Raw genomic sequence first — 19,940 nt, forward strand, 5'->3', positions numbered from 1 at the left:
AGGGGACACTGGGGACACCAGGGGACACTGGGAGGTGACAGGGGACACTGGGGACACCAGGGGACACTGGGAGGCACCGGGAGAGAGCGGGAGACACTGGGGGACATTGAGAGGTAACAGGGGACACCAGGAGACACCAGGGGACACTGGGGACACCAGGGGACACCGGGAGGTGACAGGGGACACTGGGAGGCATTGGGAGATACTGGGAGGTGACAGGGGACATTGGGAGGTACCAGGGGACACCAGGAGCCACCAGGGGACACTGGGGACACCAGGGGACACTGGGAGGCACCAGGGGACACTGGGAGGCACCAGGAGAGAGCGGGAGACACTGGGGGACATTGGGAGGTACCAGGGGACACCAGGGGACATCGGGAGGCACTGGGGGACACCAGGGGCCACCGGCGGTCCCCAGGGCCCAACCCAAGCACCAACCCCACCCCAGGCGGCGGCGGCGGCGCAGCGGGTGACGCCACCGCGCCGGGTGACGCCACCGCGCCGGGCGCCGGCGACCCCGCGATGAGCCCGGGCGCCGGGGCCACCACCGCCACCACCGCCACCAGCACCATGTTCTTCGCGCTGGCCCTGGCCTGCGCCAGCCCCTTCCTGGAGCCGCGCGGGGACCCCGCGGTGGCCCCGCTCAACGTGGCCGTGGTGCTGAGCGGCGCCTCGTACGGCGCCGAGGGCGCCCGCGTGGCCCCCGGCGCCTTCGGCGGCTTCGCGTTGACCGTCAACCCCGTGGCCGTGGTGCTCAACGACACCAACCCGCGGAGCCTCATCGTGCGCCTGTGCGACGTGCTGTCCTCGCTGCGCATCCACGGCGTCGTCTTCGAGGACGACACGCGCTCCGAGGCCGTCGCCCACATCCTCGACTTCCTCTCGGCGCAGACCGCCGTGCCCATCGTCGGCGTCAACGGCGGCGCCGCCATCGTGCTCACGCCCAAGGTGAGGCCGCGCGCGGGGGGCCGTGGACGGCCGTGACTGGCACCAAGGCGAGCTGGGGTTGGCGTCAAGTCAACTCGAGTTGGCCTCAACTCAACTCAAAGTGTCTTTAATTCAACCCGAGTTGGCCTCAACTCAACCCAAATTGGTCTCAACTCAACCCAAGTTGGCCTCAAGTCAACTCAAGTTGGCCTCAACTCAACTAAAAGTGTCTTTAAGTCAACCCGAGTTGGTCCCAACTCAACCCGAGTTGTCACCTCAACCGAAGTTGGTCTCAACTCAACCTGAGTCGGCCTTAACTCAACCCAAAGTGTCTTCAACTCAACCCCAGTTGGCCTCAACTCAACCCATGTTGGTCTCAACTCAACCCAAATTGGTCTCAACTCAACCCGAGTTGGCCTCAACTCAACCCGAGTTGGCCTCAACTCAACCCAAGTTGGCCTAAACTCAACCCGAGTTGGCCTAAACTCAACCCGAGTTGCCTAAACTCAACCCAAGTTGGTCCCAGCTCAACGTGAGTTGTCACCTCAACCTGAGTTGGCCTCAACTCAACCCAAATTGGCCTCAACTCAACCTGAGTTGTCAACTCAACCCAAGTTGGCCTCAACTCAACCCAAGTTGGCCTGAACTTAACCCGAGTTGGCCTCAACTCAACCCCAATTGGTCTCAACTCAACCTGAGTTGGTCGCTACTCAACCCAAATTGGTCTCAACTCAACCCAAGTTGACCTCAACTCAACCCGAGTTGGCCTGAACTCAGCGCAAGTTGTCAACTCAGCCTGAGTTGTCACCTCAACCCAAGTTGGCCTCAACTCAGCCCAAAGTGTCTTCAACTCAACCCCAAATGTCCCCGATTCAACCCAAACTGTCCCCAACTCAACCCGACTTGGCCTGAGCCCAACCCAGAGGGTCTTCAGCTCAACCTAAATGGGCCCTAATTCGACCCAAGATGTCCCCAGTCCAACCCAAACTGTCCTCAACTCAAGTCATAATGTCCCCAACTGTCCCCAACCTGACCCTGACTCAGCAGCTCAACCCAAAACGTCCCAAATTCAACACAAATTGTCCTCAACTCAACCCGGGTTGGCCTCAACTCAACCCCAACTGTCCCCAACCTAAACCCAAACCATCCCTAACTGTCCTCAACCCAACCCCAACTCCTGAACCCAAACTGTCCTCAGCTGTCCCCATCCCAGCTCAAACTGTCCCTATCTGTCCTCAACCCAACTCCAACCCAACACAAGTCTCCCCAATTGTCCTTTCACCCAACTCCAACCCAACGCAAGTGTCCCCGATTGTCCTCGATCCAACTCAACCCATCCCTATCTGTCCTCAACCCAACTCCAACCCAATGCAAGTGTCCCCAATTGTCCTCAACCCAACTCAACCCATCTCTATCTGTCCTCAACCCAACTCCAACCCAACTCAACCCATCCCTATCTGTCCTGAACTCAACTCCAACCCAACCCAAGTGTCCCTGATTGTCCTCAACCCAACCCCATCCCAACCCAAGTGTCCCCGATTGTCCTCAACCCAACTCAACCCATCCCTAACTGTCCTCAACCCAACTCCAACCCAATGCAAGTCTCCCCAATTGTCCTTTCACCCAACTCCAACCCAACCCAAGTGTCCCCAATTGTCCTTAACCCAACTCCAACGTAACCCAAGTGTCCCCGATTGTCCTCAACCCAACTCCAACCCAACTCAACTCAACCCATCCCTATCTGTCCTCAACCCGACTCCAACCCAACTCAACCCATTCCTATCTGTCCTCAACCCAACTTGAGCGCAACCCAAGTGTAACCACCCCCAACCCGACGTGTCCCCCACGTCACCCTCCCCGTCCCCCCGTGTCACCATCCTCCTCGGCCCGTCCACAGGAGAAGGGCTCCACCTTCCTGCAGCTGGGCTCCTCCACGGAGCAGCAGCTCCAGGTGATCTTCGAGGTGCTGGAGGAGTACGACTGGACGGCCTTCGCGGTGCTCACCACGCTGCTGCCGGGCCACGAGGACGTCGTGGACTACGTGGAGGTGCTCACGGACGGCAGCTTCATCGGCTGGGAGCACCGCGGCGTCCTCACGCTCAACCTCTCCGACGACGACGCCGACGGTTCCCGGCTCCGGCGGCGGCTCCGCGACGTCAGCGCCCAGATCCGCCTGCTCTACTGCTCGCGCGAGGAGGCCGAGGCCATTTTCCGGGCCGCGCGCGACGCCGGCCTCACCGGTCCGGGCTACGTGTGGTTCCTGGTGGGCGCCAGCATCGGCGGGAGCGACTCCTTGCCCGAGCACCTGCCCGTGGGGCTGTTCGCGGTGTTGTCGGCCGGTTGGCGCGACGACCTGCACCGCCGCGTGCACAACGGCGTCGCCATCGTGGCCAAGGGCGCTGAGGCCCTGCTCCGCGACCACGGCTTCATCCCGGAGTTCGGCAACGACTGTCGCGCGCCCAACGTCACCCACGGCGCCGACAACCTGCACCGGTGAGCGGCCCTCCGCCTGTAGCGGGGGGTCGGCCTCTGCGGCTGTTGTGTGGGCGGTCTCTGCGCCTGTAGAGGGGTCAGTCTGTACACCCATATTGGGGTCAGTCTCTGTGCTTGTAGTAGGGTTGGTTTCTCCGCCTGTAGTGGGGTTGGTGTCTCTGCCTGTAGTAGGGTCAGTCTCTCCGCCTGTAGCGGGGACAGTCTCTCCGCCTGTAGTGGGGGTCAGTCTCTCCGCTTGTAGTGGGGTTGGTGTCTCCACCTGTAGCGGGGTCAGTCTCTCTGCCTGTAGTGGGGCTGCTGTCTCCACCTGTAGTGGGGACAGTCTCTCTGCCTGTAGTGGGGATGGTCTCTGCGCCTGTAGTGGGGATCAGTCTTTCCACCTGTAGAGGGGTCAGTCTCTCTGCCTGTAGTGGGGGCAGTCTCTGTGCCTGTAGCAGGGTCAGTCTCTCCACCTGTAGCGGGATCAGTCTCTCCGCCTGTAGTGGGGGTCAGTCTCTCCGCCTGTAGCCGGCCTCCACCTGTGGACAGTGCGCACCGCTCAGTCCATTCACGACACAGGTGGCGCGGGTGCCTCCGGCTGTACGACAACACCCGCTCGCGTGACACAGGCGGCGTCACCGCCGCGTGGCTGTCTCTCCCCCCGCACAGCTACTTCATGAACGTCACCTGGGGCCAGAAGGACTTTTCCTTCAACGAGGACGGCTACCTCGTCAACCCCTCGCTGGTTGTCATCTCCCTCAACAAGGAGCGCAGCTGGGAGGTGGTGAGTGCGGCTGTCCCTCCGCCTGTACCGCACCCCCGCGGGTAGGGGGTTGCGCTCGGTGTCGCGGTGACCGGCGCCTCCCCTTCCCGCTGTCGCGGTGTTTGTCATTCCGCTCACGGTGACGTCTGACTGTGCGCGGCCGGGATGGGTCCCCCGGGACAGGCGGTAGCATCTGGCGATGGGGAAGCGGCGGTCGGTCGCGGTGACACCTCGTCACGGTGACACCTCATCATGGTGACACCCCTTGGCAACAGCCCCCCAGCCTCCCCCTTCACGTCTGTCACCCCTATCACGGTGTCACCCCACTTGCTTGGGGGACTATCAGCTCCCCCGGTGTTGGTGACTCCGCCTGTAGCAGGATCCATCTCTCTGCCTGTGGTGGGTCCATTCACGGTGACGGCGACGCCGGTGCCTCCGGCTGTACGCCAACACCCTCCCACCGCCTGTCCGCAGGTGGGCAGTTGGGAACACCGCATCCTGCGGCTGAAGTACCCGGTGTGGTCGCGCTACGGGAAGTTCCTACAGCCGGTGGACGGTGACCAACACCTGACGGTGGCCACGTTGGAGGAGAGACCCTTCGTCATCGTCGAGAGCGTCGACCCGGCAACCGGCACCTGTATCCGCGACTCCGTGCCCTGCCGCAAGCAGCACAACCGCACGGACGGGTGTGTCGCGGTGACGCCGCGGGTGACGAGCGTCACCCTGGGGTGTTCTGGGGGTTGTGAGTGTCACCCGGGGGTGTCTGGAGGGTTGTGAGCGTCACCCGTGCAGTGTTCTGGGGGTTGTGAGTGTCACCCTATGGTGTCCTGGGGGTTGTGAGTGTCACCTACGTAGTGTTCTGGGGGTTGTGTCACCCTATGGTGTTCTGGGGGTTATGTCACCCTATGGTGACTTATGGGTTGTGAGTGTCACCCTATGGTGTCCTGAGGGTTGTGAGCATCACCCTGGGGTGTTCTGGGGGTTGTGAGCGTCACCTGGGGGTGTCCGGAGGGTTGTGGGCGTCACCCGGGGGTGTCCTGGGGGTTGTGTCACCCTATGGTGACTTATGGGTTGTGAGCGTCACCCCGTGGTGTTCTGGGGGTTGTGAGTGTCACCCTATGGTGTCCTGAGGGTTGTGTCACCCTGGGGTGTTCTGGGGGTTGTGAGTGTCACCTACGTAGTGTTCTGGGGGTTGTGTCACCCTATGGTGTTCTGGGGGTTATGTCACCCTATGGTGACTTATGGGTTGTGAGTGTCACCCTATGGTGTCCTGAGGGTTGTGAGCGTCACCCTGGGGTGTTCTGGGGGTTGTGAGCGTCACCTGGGGGTGTCCGGAGGGTTGTGGGCGTCACCCGGGGGAGTCCTGGGGGTTGTGTCACCCTATGGTGACTTATGGGTTGTGAGCGTCACCCCGTGGTGTTCTGGGGGTTGTGAGTGTCACCCTATGGTGTCCTGAGGGTTGTGTCACCCTGGGGTGTTCTGGGGGTTGTGAGCGTCACCCTATGGTGACTTGTAGGCCACAAATCCCCCCCAAATGACCTCATGGGGCCACAAATCCCCTCAAAATGACCCTGTGGGTCCACAAATCCCCCCAAATGATCCCATGGGGCCACAAATCCCCCCAAATAACCCCATGAGGCCATCAATATCCCCCAGATGACACCATGGGGCCACCAATACCCCCCAAACGACCCCATGGGGCCACCAATTGCCCCAAAACGACCCCATGGGGCCACAAATCCCCCAAAATGACCCCATGGGGCTGCAAATCCCCCCAAGACGCCCCCGTGGGCCCCCAATCCCGGTTTTCCGGGCGCAGGCGGCCGCCGGAGCCGGCGTTCCTGGAGAAGAGCTGCTGCAAGGGCTTCTGCATCGACATCCTCAAGCGGCTGTCGCGCTCCGTGGGCTTCACGTACGACCTCTACCTGGTGACCAACGGGAAGCACGGCAAGAAGATCGACGGCGTCTGGAACGGCATGATCGGAGAGGTGGGCCCCGGCGTCCGGGAGCGCTCCCGGGGGATTACGGAGCTGTTCCGGAGGGTCCCGGCATCTGGGAATGTCTTAGGAATCTGGGAGATGCTCCAGGGAGCTGTTCTATGGGGTCCGGGTGTCCGGGATTATCCTGGGGTTCCAGGTGTCCGGGAGCGCTCCCATGGGATTATTATAGGGGCTGGGAGCTGTTCCAGAGGGCCCCGGCGTCCGGGAATGTCCTGGGAATCTGGGAGATGCTCCAGGGAGTTGTTCTATGGGGTCCAGGTGTTCAGGATCATCCCGGGGGATCCAGATGTCCGGGAGCGTTCCCATGGGGTTATTATAGGGGCTGGGAGCTGTTCCGGAGGGCCCCGGCGTCCGGGAGCGCTCCCATGGGATTATGGGGCTGGGAGCTGTTCTGGAGGGCCCCGGTGTCCGGGAATGTCTTGGGAATCTGGGAGATGCTCCAGGGAGCTGTTCTATGGGGTCCGGGTGTCCGGGATCATCCCGGGGGATCTAGGTGTCCGGGAGCGCTCCCGTGGGATTATGGAGCTGTTCTGGAGGGCCCCAGTGTCCGGGAATGTCCTGGGAATCTGGGAGATGCTCCAGGGAGCTGTTCTATGGGGTCCGGGTGTCCGGGGTCATCCTGAGGGATCCAGGTGTCCGGGAGCACTCCCGTGGGATTATGGAGCTGTTCCGGAGGGCCCTGGCATCCGGGTGTGCTCCCATGGGATTATGGAGCTGTTCTGGAGGGCCCCAGTGTCCGGGATTGTCCTGGGAATCTGGGAGATGCTCCAGGGAGCTGTTCTATGGGGTCCAGGTGTCCAGGATCATCCCGGGGGATCCAGGCGTCCGGGAGCGCTCCCATGGGATTATTATAGGGGCTGGGAGCTGTTTTGGAGGGCCCCGGCGTCCGGGAGCGCTCCCGTGGGATTATGGAGCTGTTCCGGAGGGCCCTGGCATCCGGGTGTGCTCCTATGGGATTATTATAGGGGCTGGGAGCTGTTCCGGAGGACCCCAGCGTCCGGGAATGTCTTGGGAATCTGGGAGATGCTCCAGGGAGCTGTTCTATGGGGTCCGGGTGTCCAGGATTATCCTGGGGTTCCAGGTGTCTGGGATCATCCCGGGGGATCTAGGTGTCCGGGAGCGCTCCCATGGGATTATTATAGGGGCTGGGAGCTGTTCTGGAGGGCCCCGGTGTCCGGGATTGTCCTGGGAATCTGGGAGATGCTCCAGGGAGTTGTTCTATGGGGTCCAGGTGTTCGGGATCATCTCGGGGGATCCAGATGTCCGGGAGCGTTCCCGTGGGGTTATTATAGGGGCTGGGAGCTGTTTTGGAGGGCCCCGGCGTCCGGGAGCGCTCCCGTGGGATTATGGAGCTGTTCCGGGGGGCCCCGGCGTCCGGGAATGTCTTGGGAATCTGGGAGATGCTCCAGGGAGCTGTTCTATGGGGTCCGGGTGTCCGGGATCATCCCAGGGGATCCAGGTGTTCAGGATCATCGCGGGGGATCCAGGTGTCCAGGAGATGCTCCAGGGAGCTGTTCTATGGGGTCCGGGTGTCCGGCATCATCCCGCAGGATCCAGGTGTCCGGGAGCGCTCCCATGGGATTATTATAGGGGCTGGGAGCTGTTCCGGAGGGCCCCGGCGTCCGGGAGCGCTCCCATGGGATCATGGAGCTGTTCCGGAGGGCCCCGGCGTCCGGGAATGTCCTGGGAATCTGGGAGATGCTCCAGGGAGCTGTTCTATGGGGTCCGGGTGTTCAGGATCATCCCAGGGGATCCAGCTGTCCAGGAGCGCTCCCATGGGATTATGGGGCTGTTCCAGAGGGCCCCGGCGTCTGGGAGCGCTCCCATGGGATTATGGAGCTGTTCTGGAGGGCCCCGGCGTCCGGGAATGTCCTGGGAATCTGGGAGATGCTCCAGGGAGCTGTTCTATGGGGTCCAGGTGTCCGGGAGCGCTCCCATGGGATTATTATAGGGGCTGGGAGCTGTTCCGGAGGGCCCTGGTGTCTTGGATTGTCCTGGGAATCTGGGAGATGCTCCAGGGAGCTGTTCTATGGGGTCCAGGTGTCCGGGATCATCCCGGGGGATCCAGGCGTCCGGGAGCGCTCCCGTGGGATTATGGAGCTGTTCCGGAGGGCCCTGGCATCCGGGTGTGCTCCTATGGGATTATTATAGGGGCTGGGAGCTGTTCTGGAGGGCCCCGGTGTCCGGGAATGTCTTGGGAATCTGGGAGATGCTCCAGGGAGCTGTTCTATGGGGTCCGGGTGTCCGGGATCATCCCGCAGGATCCAGGTGTCCGGGAGCGCTCCCGTGGGATTATGGAGCTGTTCCGGGGGGCCCCGGCGTCCGGGAGCGCTCCCATGGGATTATGGAGCTGTTCTGGAGGGCCCCGGCGTCCGGGAGCGCTCCCATGGAATTATGGAGCTGTTCCGGAGGGCCCCGGCATCCGGGAATGTCTTGGGAATCTGGGAGATGCTCCAGGGAGCTGTTCTATGGGGTCCGGGTGTCCGGGATCATCCCAGGGGATCCAGGTGTTCAGGATCATCCCGGGGGATCCAGGTGTCCAGGAGATGCTCCAGGGAGCTGTTCTATGGGATCCGGGTGTTCAGGGTCATCCCAGGGGATCCAGGTCTCTGGGATCATCCCAGGCGATCCAGGTGTCCGGGAGCGCTCCCGTGGGATTATTATAGGGGCTGGGAGCTGTTCCGGAGGGCCCTGGTGTCCGGGATTGTCCTGGGAATCTGGAAGATGCTCCAGGGAGCTGTTCTATGGGGTCCAGGTGTCCAGGATCATCCCGGGGGATCCAGGTGTCTGGGAGCGCTCCCATGGGATTATGGAGCTGTTCCGGAGGGCCCTGGTGTCTTGGATTGTCCTGGGAATCTGGGAGATGCTCCAGGGAGCTGTTCTATGGGTCCGGGTGTCCGGGATTATCCTGGGGTTCCAGGTGTCCGGGATCATCCCAGGGGATCCAGGTGTCCAGGAGATGCTCCAGGGAATTGTTCTATGGGGTCCAGGTGTCCGGGATCATCCCGGGGGATCCAAGTGTTTGGGATCATCCCAGGGGACCCAGATGTCTGGGATCATTCCAGGGGATCCAGGTGTCTGGGATCATCCCAGGGTAACCAGGTGTTCGGGATCATCCCAGGGGATCCAGGTGTCCAGGAGATGCTCCAGGGAATTGTTCTATGGGATCCAGGTGTCTGGGATCATCCCAGGGGATCCAGGTGTCCGGGAGATGCTCCAGGGGGGAATCCTGGTGTCCAGGATCTTCCCTGATGTCCTGGATCCATCCTGGAGAATCCCGATGTCCGGGAGCTCCGAGTGACGCCCCGAGCGATTCCGGTGTCCGGGATCTCTCCTGGGGGATCCCTAATGTCCAGGATCCATCCTGGTGTCTGGGACCATGAGGGATCTGTCCGGAGGGCCCAGGCGTCCGGGTGACACCCAAGGGAATTCAATGGACTCAAGGATCTGCCCTAGGAGACTCCGGCATCCGGGATTTATCCAGGGGGGCCCAGGAGTCCGGGGCCACCCGATGAGGGGGAAAACGAGCCCCGCGTGCGGGTGTTGACGTCACCCGTCTCCAGGTGTTCTACCGCCGCGCCGACATGGCCATCGGCTCGTTGACCATCAACGAGGAGCGCTCCGAGATCGTGGATTTCTCCGTGCCCTTCGTGGAGACCGGCATCAGCGTCATGGTGTCGCGTAGCAACGGCACCGTCTCGCCCTCCGCCTTCCTGGGTACTACAGGCGGCGGCGCCTACAGGCGCGCGGGGAGCGGGGAACAGGCGGACGGGGCGGGGCGCTGTGGGTGGATGGGAGGACACAAGTGGATAGGGGTGACAGGTGCACAGGCGGCGGGGACACAAGCGGACGGGGAGTACAGGCAGACAGAGTGACACAGGCAGACAGAGGGGCACAAAATGGGGAGGGTGACACAGGCGGATGGAGGGCGACACAGGCGGATGGAGGGTGACACAGGCGGATGGAAGGTGACACAGGCGAATGGAGGGTGACACAGGCGGATGGAGGGTGATACAGGCGAACGGGGGATCTTGGACATCCGGGGAATACAGGCGTCCAGAGGGGACACCCGCTGGGACGTCCGCGGGGTGTCCGGGTGGATACAGGCGTCCAGGAGGATACAGGTATCCGCAGGGATATGTCTGGGGAGACAGGCATCCAGGGAGATACAGGCGTCTGGAGGGACATGGGGACGTGCGGGTGACACGGGTACCCTCAGAGCCCTACAGCCCGGCCGTGTGGGTGATGATGTTCGTCATGTGCCTCACGGTGGTGGCCGTCACCGTCTTCATCTTCGAGTACTTCAGCCCCGTGGGCTACAACCGCAGCCTGGCCGCCGGCAAGCGTGAGTCCGTCCGGCTGTACCCGGGGAGGGTGACAGGGCGGGACAGGGTAGGGGGACAAGGTGGGGGAGGTGGGGTGACACCGTGGGGGTGACACAGAGACCGGCGGACGCGGCGACTGTGTCCCCAGGCACAGGCGGCTCCACGTTCACACCGGGACTGGGTGTCACCTAGGGGTGACATAGGGACGCACAGGCTGAGGAGGGGACACAGGGGGGTGACACAGGGTGACACATCTGCCTGTCGCCAGGCACAGCCGCCTCCACATTCAGCCCCAGGAGGACGCAATGGGGCCGGTTGTCACCCAGGGGTGGCACCGGGGATGCTCGGGGTGACGCCGGGTGACAAGTCCGCCTGTCGCCAGGCACAGCCGCCTCCACATTCGGCCCCAGGAGGACACAATGGGGCCGGTTGTCACCCAGGGGTGGCACCGGGGACGCTCGGGGTGACGCCGGGTGACAAGTCCGCCTGTCGCCAGGCGCGGGCGGCTCCAAGTTCACCATCGGCAAGTCCATCTGGCTGCTCTGGGCGCTGGTGTTCAACAACTCGGTGCCGGTGGAGAACCCCAAGGGCACAACCAGCAAGATCATGGTGTTGGTCTGGGCCTTCTTCGCCGTCATCTTCCTCGCCAGCTACACCGCGAACCTGGCGGCCTTCATGATCCAGGAGGAGTACGTGGACACCGTGTCGGGGCTCAGCGACCGCAAGGTACCGCGTCCCGCGCGCGTCAGGCGGACCCGCGCGCGTCAGTCGCACACGCGCGCGTCACACCATCCCACGCGCACACTGTGTCGGGGTGCGGTGAATGCAAGGTACCGCGTCACGAGCGTGTGTCAGTCGGACTCGCGCCTGTCAGTCGGACCCACACACATCCACACACATCACACAGCCTCACACAGACCCCCATGGTTGTCGTTTCCCATCAGGGTGTTGTCAGTTCCCATTGGGATGTTATCATTTCCTGTCGGGGTGTTGCCAGCGGTTGTAGTCACCACCGCACAGGGCAGTTCCAGCGCCTGCAGGAGCGGTTCCCATGGCGCCATAGGTGTTGTCCTTTCCCATGGGGGTGTTCTTGTTTCCCGTCGGGGTGTTGCCGTTTTCCCGTCGGGGTGTTGCCGGCGGTTGTAGTCACCGCCGCGCGGGGCAGTTCCAGCGCCCGCAGGAGCAGTACCCCCCGCTGAAGTTCGGGACGGTGCCCAACGGCAGCACCGAGAAGAACATCCGGAGCAACTACCCCGACATGCACAGTTACATGGTGCGCTACAACCAGCGCGGCGTGGAGGACGCCCTGCACCACCTCAAGACGGGGTACGGTTGACAGGGGGCGGGGCCTTGGGGTTGTGGGCGGGGCCGTGGGGCTGTGGGCGGGGCCTCCTGGTGTAGTTGCATTGTGCACTACAACCGGTGGGGCTGTAGGCGGGACCTCCTGGCGTAGTCACGTTGTGCGCTACAACCGCTGGGGCTGTGTAGGACACTCGGAACTAGCCCCAGATGGGGTACGGTTGATGGGGGCGGGGCTATGGGGGTTGTAAGTCTGTAGGCGTGGCCATGGAGATGGGGGGCGTGGCCTGGGGTGTCGTGGGGGCGTGTCCGACTCCATCCCTGCCCCCAGGATGCTCCAATCTACAACCCATTGATGCTCAAATAGAGGGCATTGGAGTGGGCGGAGCTACCTGGTGGGTTGTGGGAGGGGCTTAGAGGCGGGTGGGCGTGGTCGGGGATCATAGGGGGCGTGTCCAACGCAGTCCCCGCCCCCCAAGGCACCCGGATGCTCCAATTTAGGACCCATCGGTGCGCAACTATAGGGTACCGGGGTGGGCGGGGCTACATGGAGACGTGTGGGCGGGGCTTGTACGACCGTGGGCTCATAGGGGCGGGTCCAAATCGGTCCCCGCCCCCAACGATGCTCCAATCTGGGACCCATTGGGGTCTCCTCTGTAGGGCGCCCAAGTGGGCGGAGCTACACGGGGAGGCGTGGGCGGGACTTGACCGACTGTAGGCGTGGCCTGGGGTAGGGGGCGTGTCCAAGGCAGTCCCCGCCCCCAATGATGCTCCAATCTGGGACCCATTGGGGGCTCCTCTATAGGGCGCCCAAGTGGGTGGAGCTACACGGGGAGGCGTGGGCGGGGCTTGACCGGGTGTAGGCGTGGCCTGGAGTAGGGGGCGTGTCCAAGACAGTCCCCGCCCCCAATGATGCTCCAATCTGGGACCCATTGGGGTCTCCTCTATAGGGCGCCCAAGTGGGCGGAGCTACACGGGGAGGCGTGGGCGGGGCTTGACCGGGTGTGGGCGTGGCCTGGGGGTAGGGGGCGTGTCCAAGGCAGTCCCCGCCCCCAATGATGCTCCAATCTGGGACCCATTGGGGTCTCCTCTATAGGGCGCCAAAGTGGGCGGAGCTACACGGGGAGGCGTGGGCGGGGCTTGACCGGGTGTAGGCGTGGCCTGGAGTAGGGGGCGTGTCCAAAGCTGTCCCCGCCCCCCAGGAAGCTGGACGCCTTCATCTACGACGCGGCGGTGCTCAACTACATGGCGCGCAAGGACGAGGGTTGCAAGCTGGTGACCATCGGCTCGGGCAAGGTGTTCGCTACAACCGGCTACGGCATCGCGCTGCAGAAGGGCTCGCGCTGGAAGCGCCCGCTCGACCTGGCGCTGCTACAGTTCCTGGGCGACGGTGCGTCAGCGCGCGGCGCGGGGTGCGCCGGCCGCGGGTGCGCGTGGCGGGCGGGTGTGCGGGGACAGTCGCGCTGGTTGCGGGGGTGTGTGAGTAGCACGGTGCTGCCTGGGTGTGTGCGGGTACAGTCGTACTGATTGTATGTGTGTGAGTACTACAATACCACCTGACTGTGTGCGGGTACAGTCGTACTGATTGTATGTGTGGAGTACTGCAATACTGCCTGGGTGTGTGGAGGTACAGTCATACACAGTCATACTGGTTGTGTGTGTGTGAGTACTGCAATACTGCCTGGGTGTGTGGAGGTACAGTCATACTGGTTGTGTGTGTGTGAGTACTATAATACTGCCTGGGTATGTGCAGGTACAGTCGCGCTGATTGTATGTGTGTGAGTACTGCAATACTGCCTGGGTTTGCGGGGGGTACAGTCGTACTGGTTGTGTGTGTGTGAGTACTACAATACTGCCTGGGTGTGTGTGTGTACAGTTGTACTGCCTGGGTGTGTGCAGGTACAATCATACTGATTGTGTGTGTGTGAGTACTGCAATACTGCCTGGGTGTGTGGAGGTACAGTCATACTGGTTGTGTGTGTGTGAGTACTGCAATACAGCCTGGATGTGTGCGGGTACAGTCGTACTGCTTGAGTGTGTGGAGGTACAGTCATACTGCTTGAGTGTGTGTGGATACAGCCATACTACCTGCGGGGGGAGGTACAGTCGTACTGCCTGGATGAGTTTGGGTACAGTCGTACGGTCTGGACGGGTGTAGCAGTGGGACAGCGGAGGTGACCGAACACCTGGGCCCCTCTTGGCCGCATAAGGAGGGTTCCCCGGACGCCGGGGCCCCTGTTGTTGGTACAACCGGAGCTCCCCGGGCACCTGGGTCCATCACGGTGTAAATCGGGTTCCCCGGACACCGGGGCCCCTCTCGTTGGTACAACCGGGGCTCTTGTCGGTACAATCGGCGCGCGTCACCCCCCGCAGACGAGATCGAGCTGCTCGAGCGCCTGTGGCTCTCGGGCATCTGTCACCACGACAAGATCGAGGTGATGAGCAGCAAGTTGGACATTGACAACATGGCCGGGGTCTTCTACATGTTGCTGGTGGCCATGGGGCTGAGTCTGCTGGTGTTCGCCGGGGAACACCTGGTGCACAGGCGGCTGCGGCACCGGCACCGGCGCGGGAGGCACCGCGTGCTGCTGGCCTTCAGCAGGGTAGGGGTGTTGGGGTGTTGGGGGTGTTGGGGTGTTGGGGGTGTGGGAGGTGTTGGGGGTATTGGGGTGTTGGGGGTGTTGGGGTGTTGGGGGTATTGGGGTGTTGAAGGTGTTGGGAGTGTTGGGGACACTCGGGGTGTTGAGGTATTGGGGGTGTTGTGGGTGTTGGGGACACTTGGGGTATTGGGGATGTTGGGTTGTTAGGGTGTTGGGGACACTCGGGGTGTTGGGAACGTTGGAGTGTTGGGGACATTGGGAGTGTTGGGGGTGTTGGGGACACTCGGGGTGTTGGGGGTGTTGGGGACATGCAGGGTGTTGGGGATGTTGGAGGTGTTGGGGGTGTTGGGGGCACTCAAGGTGTTGGGGATGTTGGGCTGTTGGGGTGTTGGGGACACTCGGGGTATTGGGGATGTTGGGTTGTTAGGGTGTTGGGGACACTCGCGGTGTTGGGAATGTTGGAGTGTTAGGGACATTGGGAGTGTTGGGGGTGTTGGGGACACTCGGGGTGTTGGGGGTGTTGGGGACATGCAGGGTGTTGGGGATGTTGGAGGTGTTGGGGGTGTTGGGGACACTCAAGGTGTTGGGGATGTTGGGCTGTTGGGGTGTTGGGGACACTTGGGGTGTTGGGGGTGTTGAGGTATTGGGGGTGTTGGGGATGTTGGGGTGTTGGGGACACTCGGGGTGTTGGGGGTGTTTGGGACATTGGGGGTGTTGTGGCTGTTGTGGGTGTTGGGGTGTTGGGGTCTCTCGGGGTGTTGTGGGTGTTGAGGTATTGGGGGTGTTGAGGACACTCGGGGTGTTGGGGATGTTGGGCTGTTAGGGACACTCAGGGTGTTGGGGATGTTGGGCTGTTGGGGTGTTGGGGACACTCGGTGTGTTGGGAACGTTGGGGTGTTGGGGACATTCGGGGTGTTGGGGTGTTGAGGTGTTGGGGGCATTGGGGTGTTGGGGGCATTCAGGGTGTTGTGGGTGTTGAAGTGTTGGGGACACTCAGGGTGTTGGGGATGTTGGGGTGTTGGGGGGCATTGGGGACATGGGATTTGGGGGACATGGAGGGACATGGGGGGACATGGGGGGAGATGGGGGGACATGGGGGGACATTGAGGGGACATGAGGGGACATTGGGGGACATTGGGGACACGGGGGTGTCCCACTGTCCCCCCGCCCCCCCCAGGGCATCTACAGCTGCTGCAGCGACGAGGACCCCGCGGGGCCCCCCCCGCTGCCGGTGGTGACCCCCCCCGGCTACAACCCGACGCCAACCCCCCCGCAACACCCCCACTACCACCACCCGCACCACCAGCAACAACAACAGCAGCAACAACAACAGCCGCCGGGGCTGTCCCCGCCGCTACCCCCCGCTCCGCCTGTAGCGACACCCCCCGCCGGCCGCCGCCGCAGCCCCGGACGCCGGGGCCCCCCCGGTTCCCTCCACCGGTTCTACGGCCCCATGGAGCCCCAGGGGCTGGGGGGGGGTCCCCGCTCGTCACCCCCCAACCCCCGCGGGTGTCACCCGGCCTGGCCGCGGCGGCCGCCAACAGCCGCCTACAGCCGCCTGGCCTACGAGGACGAGCTGACGCCGCCGCAACAGCGCGAGCGGCCCCGGCGCCTGTTGCCGCAACAGCGCGACGGCGGCGGCGACCCCGAGGCGCAGCCGCTGCTGCGGGGCGGCCACGCGTGTCACCGGCACCACCGGCGCCGGCACCACCACTGTCACCACCACTGTCACCACCACTGTCACCGGCGTCACCGCGACGCCGCCGGAGAGGCCTCCGACTCCGAGTCGGACGGCGCCGAGGCCAGCCCGCCGCCGCTGTCCGCCTGTTGGCTGGGTACAACCGGCGACTACCTGTCGCCGCCGCCGCGCTATTGGTCGGCGGAGAAGCTGGCCGCCTGTCCCGCCTGCCGGGAGACAAGCGGAGAGGCCCTCGGCCACCACCGGAGCTGCTCGGAGGAGCGGCTGTCGCGTCACCCGGACTGGGAACAGCCGCCCTGGCGGTGGGGGCCGCCGCGCGGCTGCCGTCACCCGCCCGCCTGGGTGACGCCCTGGTGGCGTCAGGCGGCCACGCGGAGCCTGGAGGACCTGAGCCGCGGCGGGCGCTGGGGGCTCTGGGTGACGCCGGTGACGGTGACGCCGGCGGCGCCGCCGTCACCGCGAGGCCGGAGGGCGGCCGAGCTGGGCGCCCGTCGAGGCTCCGCCCACTTCTCCAGCCTGGAGTCGGAGGTGTGAGCGGGACGGGGACGGATGGGGACGGATGGGGATGGATGGGGACAACGGGGACACGGTGACTTCATGGGGACATCGACGACAAGGATGTGGCACCTTCTTGGGGACATCAGGGACAAGGATGAATGGGGACACGGTGTCTTCATGGGGACACCAAAGACATGGATGTGGCACCTTCTTGGGGACACCAAGGACAGATGGGGACATGGTGTCTTCATGGGGACACCGAGGACAAGGATGTGGCTTCTACTTGGGGACACCAAGGACAAGGACGAATGGGGACACGGTGTCTTCATGGGGACATCAAGGACATGGATGGATGGGGACACGGTGTCTTCATGGGGACACCAAAGACATGGATGTGGCACCTTCTTGGGGACACCAAGGACAGATGGGGACACGGTGTCTTCATGGGGATATTGAGGACATGGATGTGGCACCTTCTTGGGGACACCAAGGACAAGGACAGATGGGGACAGCGGGGACACGGTGACTTCATGGGGACATCGACGACAAGGACGAATGGGGACACGGTGTCTTCGTGGGGACATCAAGGATGAGTGGGGACACCAAGGACACGGATGTGGCACCTACTTGGGGACACCAAGGACAACAATGGATGGGGACACGGTGTCTTCATGGGGACATCAAGGACATGGATGTGACACCTTCTTGAGGACATCAAGGATATGGATGTGGCACCTTCTTGGGGACAACGATGGATGGGGACACAGTGTCTTCATGGGGACATCAAGGACATGGATGTGGCACCTTCTTGGGGACACCAAGGACAGATGGGGACACGGTGTCTTCATGGAGACACCAAGGACAAGGACGGATGGGGACAGCGGGGACACGGTGACTTCATGGGGACATCAAGGACAAGGACGAATGGGGACACGGTGTCTTCGTGGGGACATCAAGGATGAGTGGGGACACCAAGGACATGGATGTGGCACCTACTTGGGGACACCAAGGACAACAATGGATGGGGACACGGTGTCTTCATGGGGACATCAAGGACATGGATGTGGCACCTTCTTGAGGACATCAAGGATATGGATGTGGCACCTACTTGGGGACAACGATGGATGGGGACACAGTGTCTTCATGGGGACACCAAAGACATGGATGTGGCACCTTCTTGGGGACACCAAGGACAGATGGGGACATGGTGTCTTCATGGGGACACCAAGGACAAGGATGGATGGGGACAGCGGGGACACGGTGTCTTCATGGGGACATCAAGGACGTGGATGTGGCACCTTCTTGGGGACACCAAGGACAAGGATGGATGGGGACAGCGGGGACACAGATGTGACACGTTCTTGGGGACATCAAGGACATGGATGTGGCATCTTGTGTTCATTGAGACCCCAAGGACAATGATGGATGGGGACACGGTGTCTTCATGGGGACATCAAGGACATGGATGGACAGGGACAGGATGGAGCCATGGGGACACGGTGTCTTTGTGGGGACATCAAGGACATGGATGTGGCACCTTCTTGGGGACACCAAGGACATGGATGGATGGGGACAGGATGGAGCTATGGGGACACGGTGTCTTCATGGGGACACCGAGGACATGGACGTGGTGCCTTCATGGGGACATCAAGGACATGGATGTGGCACCTTGGGGACACCAAGGACAGATGGGGACGCAGTGTCTTCGTGGGGACATCAAGGACATGGATGTGGCACCTACTTGGGGACACCAAGGACAACGATGGATGGGGACATGGTGTCTTCATGGGGACATCGAGGACGAGTGGGGACACGGTGTCTTCATGGGGACATCAAGGACAAGGACGTGGTGGCTTCATGGGGACACCAAGGACATGGACATGGCACCTCCTTGGGGACCCCAAGGACATGGACATGGCACCTCCTTGGGGACCCCAAGGACATGGATGTGGCACCTCCTTGGGGACACCAAGGACATGGCCAGGTCTTCGCAGGGGGTGACACTGTTCAGTGGTGGCCCCAGGGGACAACACGGGGTCCCCTTGTCCCCAGGTCCCCGATGTGACCTCGTGGCCACCGAGGGTGACACCAGGTCCCCAAGGGTGACGTTGTGGCCATGGGGGACAGTGACAGGTCCCCAAGGGGGACACAGCCGTCCCCGAGGGCGATGTGGCCACCAAGGTGACATCAGGGCCACCGAGCGCCCAAATGGCCACCGAGAGTGTCACTGTGGCCACCAAGGGGACATCATGGCCATCGAGGCAATGTCCTGGCCACCAAGGTGACATCAGGGCCACCAAGGTGACATTGTGGCCACTGAGAGTGACATTGTGGCCATCGAGATGATGTCACAGCCACCAAGGTGACATCCGGGCCACCAAGGTGACATTGTGGCCACTGGGGTGACATGATGGCCTCCAAGGTGACATCATGGCCACCAAGGTGACATCGTGACCACTGAGAGTGACATTGTGGCCATCGAGATGACGTCACGGCCACCGAGGTGACATCAGGGCCATTGAGAGTGACATCGTGGCCATCGAGATGACGTCACGGCTTCCGAGGTGACGTCATGGCCACCAAGGTGACATCAGGGCCACCGAGGCGCCCAAATGGCCACTGAGATTGACACTGTGGCCACCGAGATGACGTCATGGCCACCAAGGTGGCGTCATGGCCATTGAGAGTGACATTGTGGCCATCGAGATGACGTCACGGCCTCCGAGGTGACGTCATGGCCACCAAGGTGACATCAGGGCCTCCAAGGTGACATTGTGGCCACCGAGAGTGTCACTGTGGCCATTGAGGTGACATCATGGCCACCAAGGTGACATTGTGGCCATTGAGAGTGACATCGTGGCCATCGAGATGACGTCACGGCCACCAAGGTGACGTCATGGCTACCAATGTGACATCAGGGCCACCAAGGTGACATTGTGGCCATTGAGAGTGACATTGTGGCCACCGAGGTGACGTCACGGCCACCGAGGTGACATCAGGGCCTCCAAGGTGACATTGTGGCCATTGAGAGTGACATTGTGGCCACCGAGGTGACATCGGGGCCACCGAGGTGACATTGTGGCCATCAAGATGACGTCACAGCCACCGAGGTGACGTCATGGCCACCAAGGTGACGTCATGGCCACCACGGCGGGGGGGCGGCTGGCACCGTCCCAGCGGCCGCCCCTCCCCCCCCCCCCCCATTAATGACTTTTTATCTCATTAAGTGACATTGGGGGGGGGAGGGGACAAGGGGGGGGCGGGGGGGGGGGGGGGGAGGGGGAGCCGAAACTGTGACTGTGACCGCGGCCACCGCCCCGTGCGACTGTGACCCCCCCCCGTCACCCCCGCGTCACC

At 62.6% G+C, this 19,940-nt stretch overlaps 1 protein-coding gene across 1 annotated transcript; it reads left to right on the top strand.

Moving 5' to 3' along the window:
- Positions 1–522: 522 nt before the first annotated feature.
- GRIN2D (glutamate ionotropic receptor NMDA type subunit 2D) lies at positions 523–16,619 on the top strand. Its single transcript, XM_088537650.1, has 12 exons — positions 523–948; positions 2,825–3,420; positions 4,069–4,183; positions 4,637–4,848; positions 5,982–6,150; positions 9,726–9,879; positions 10,382–10,507; positions 10,984–11,213; positions 11,653–11,813; positions 12,989–13,176; positions 14,160–14,389; positions 15,564–16,619. The coding sequence occupies exons 1-12, from the start codon at positions 523–525 to the stop codon at positions 16,617–16,619; spliced, it is 3,663 nt and encodes a 1,220-aa protein (XP_088393776.1).
- The last annotated feature ends 3,321 nt before the right edge of the window (positions 16,620–19,940 follow it).

This window comes from Tinamus guttatus, unplaced genomic scaffold, assembly GCF_059628265.1.
Source record: "Tinamus guttatus ecotype Peru unplaced genomic scaffold, ASM5962826v1 Tinamus_guttatus_pri_ptg000833l, whole genome shotgun sequence".
Lineage (NCBI taxonomy): Eukaryota > Metazoa > Chordata > Aves > Tinamiformes > Tinamidae > Tinamus > Tinamus guttatus.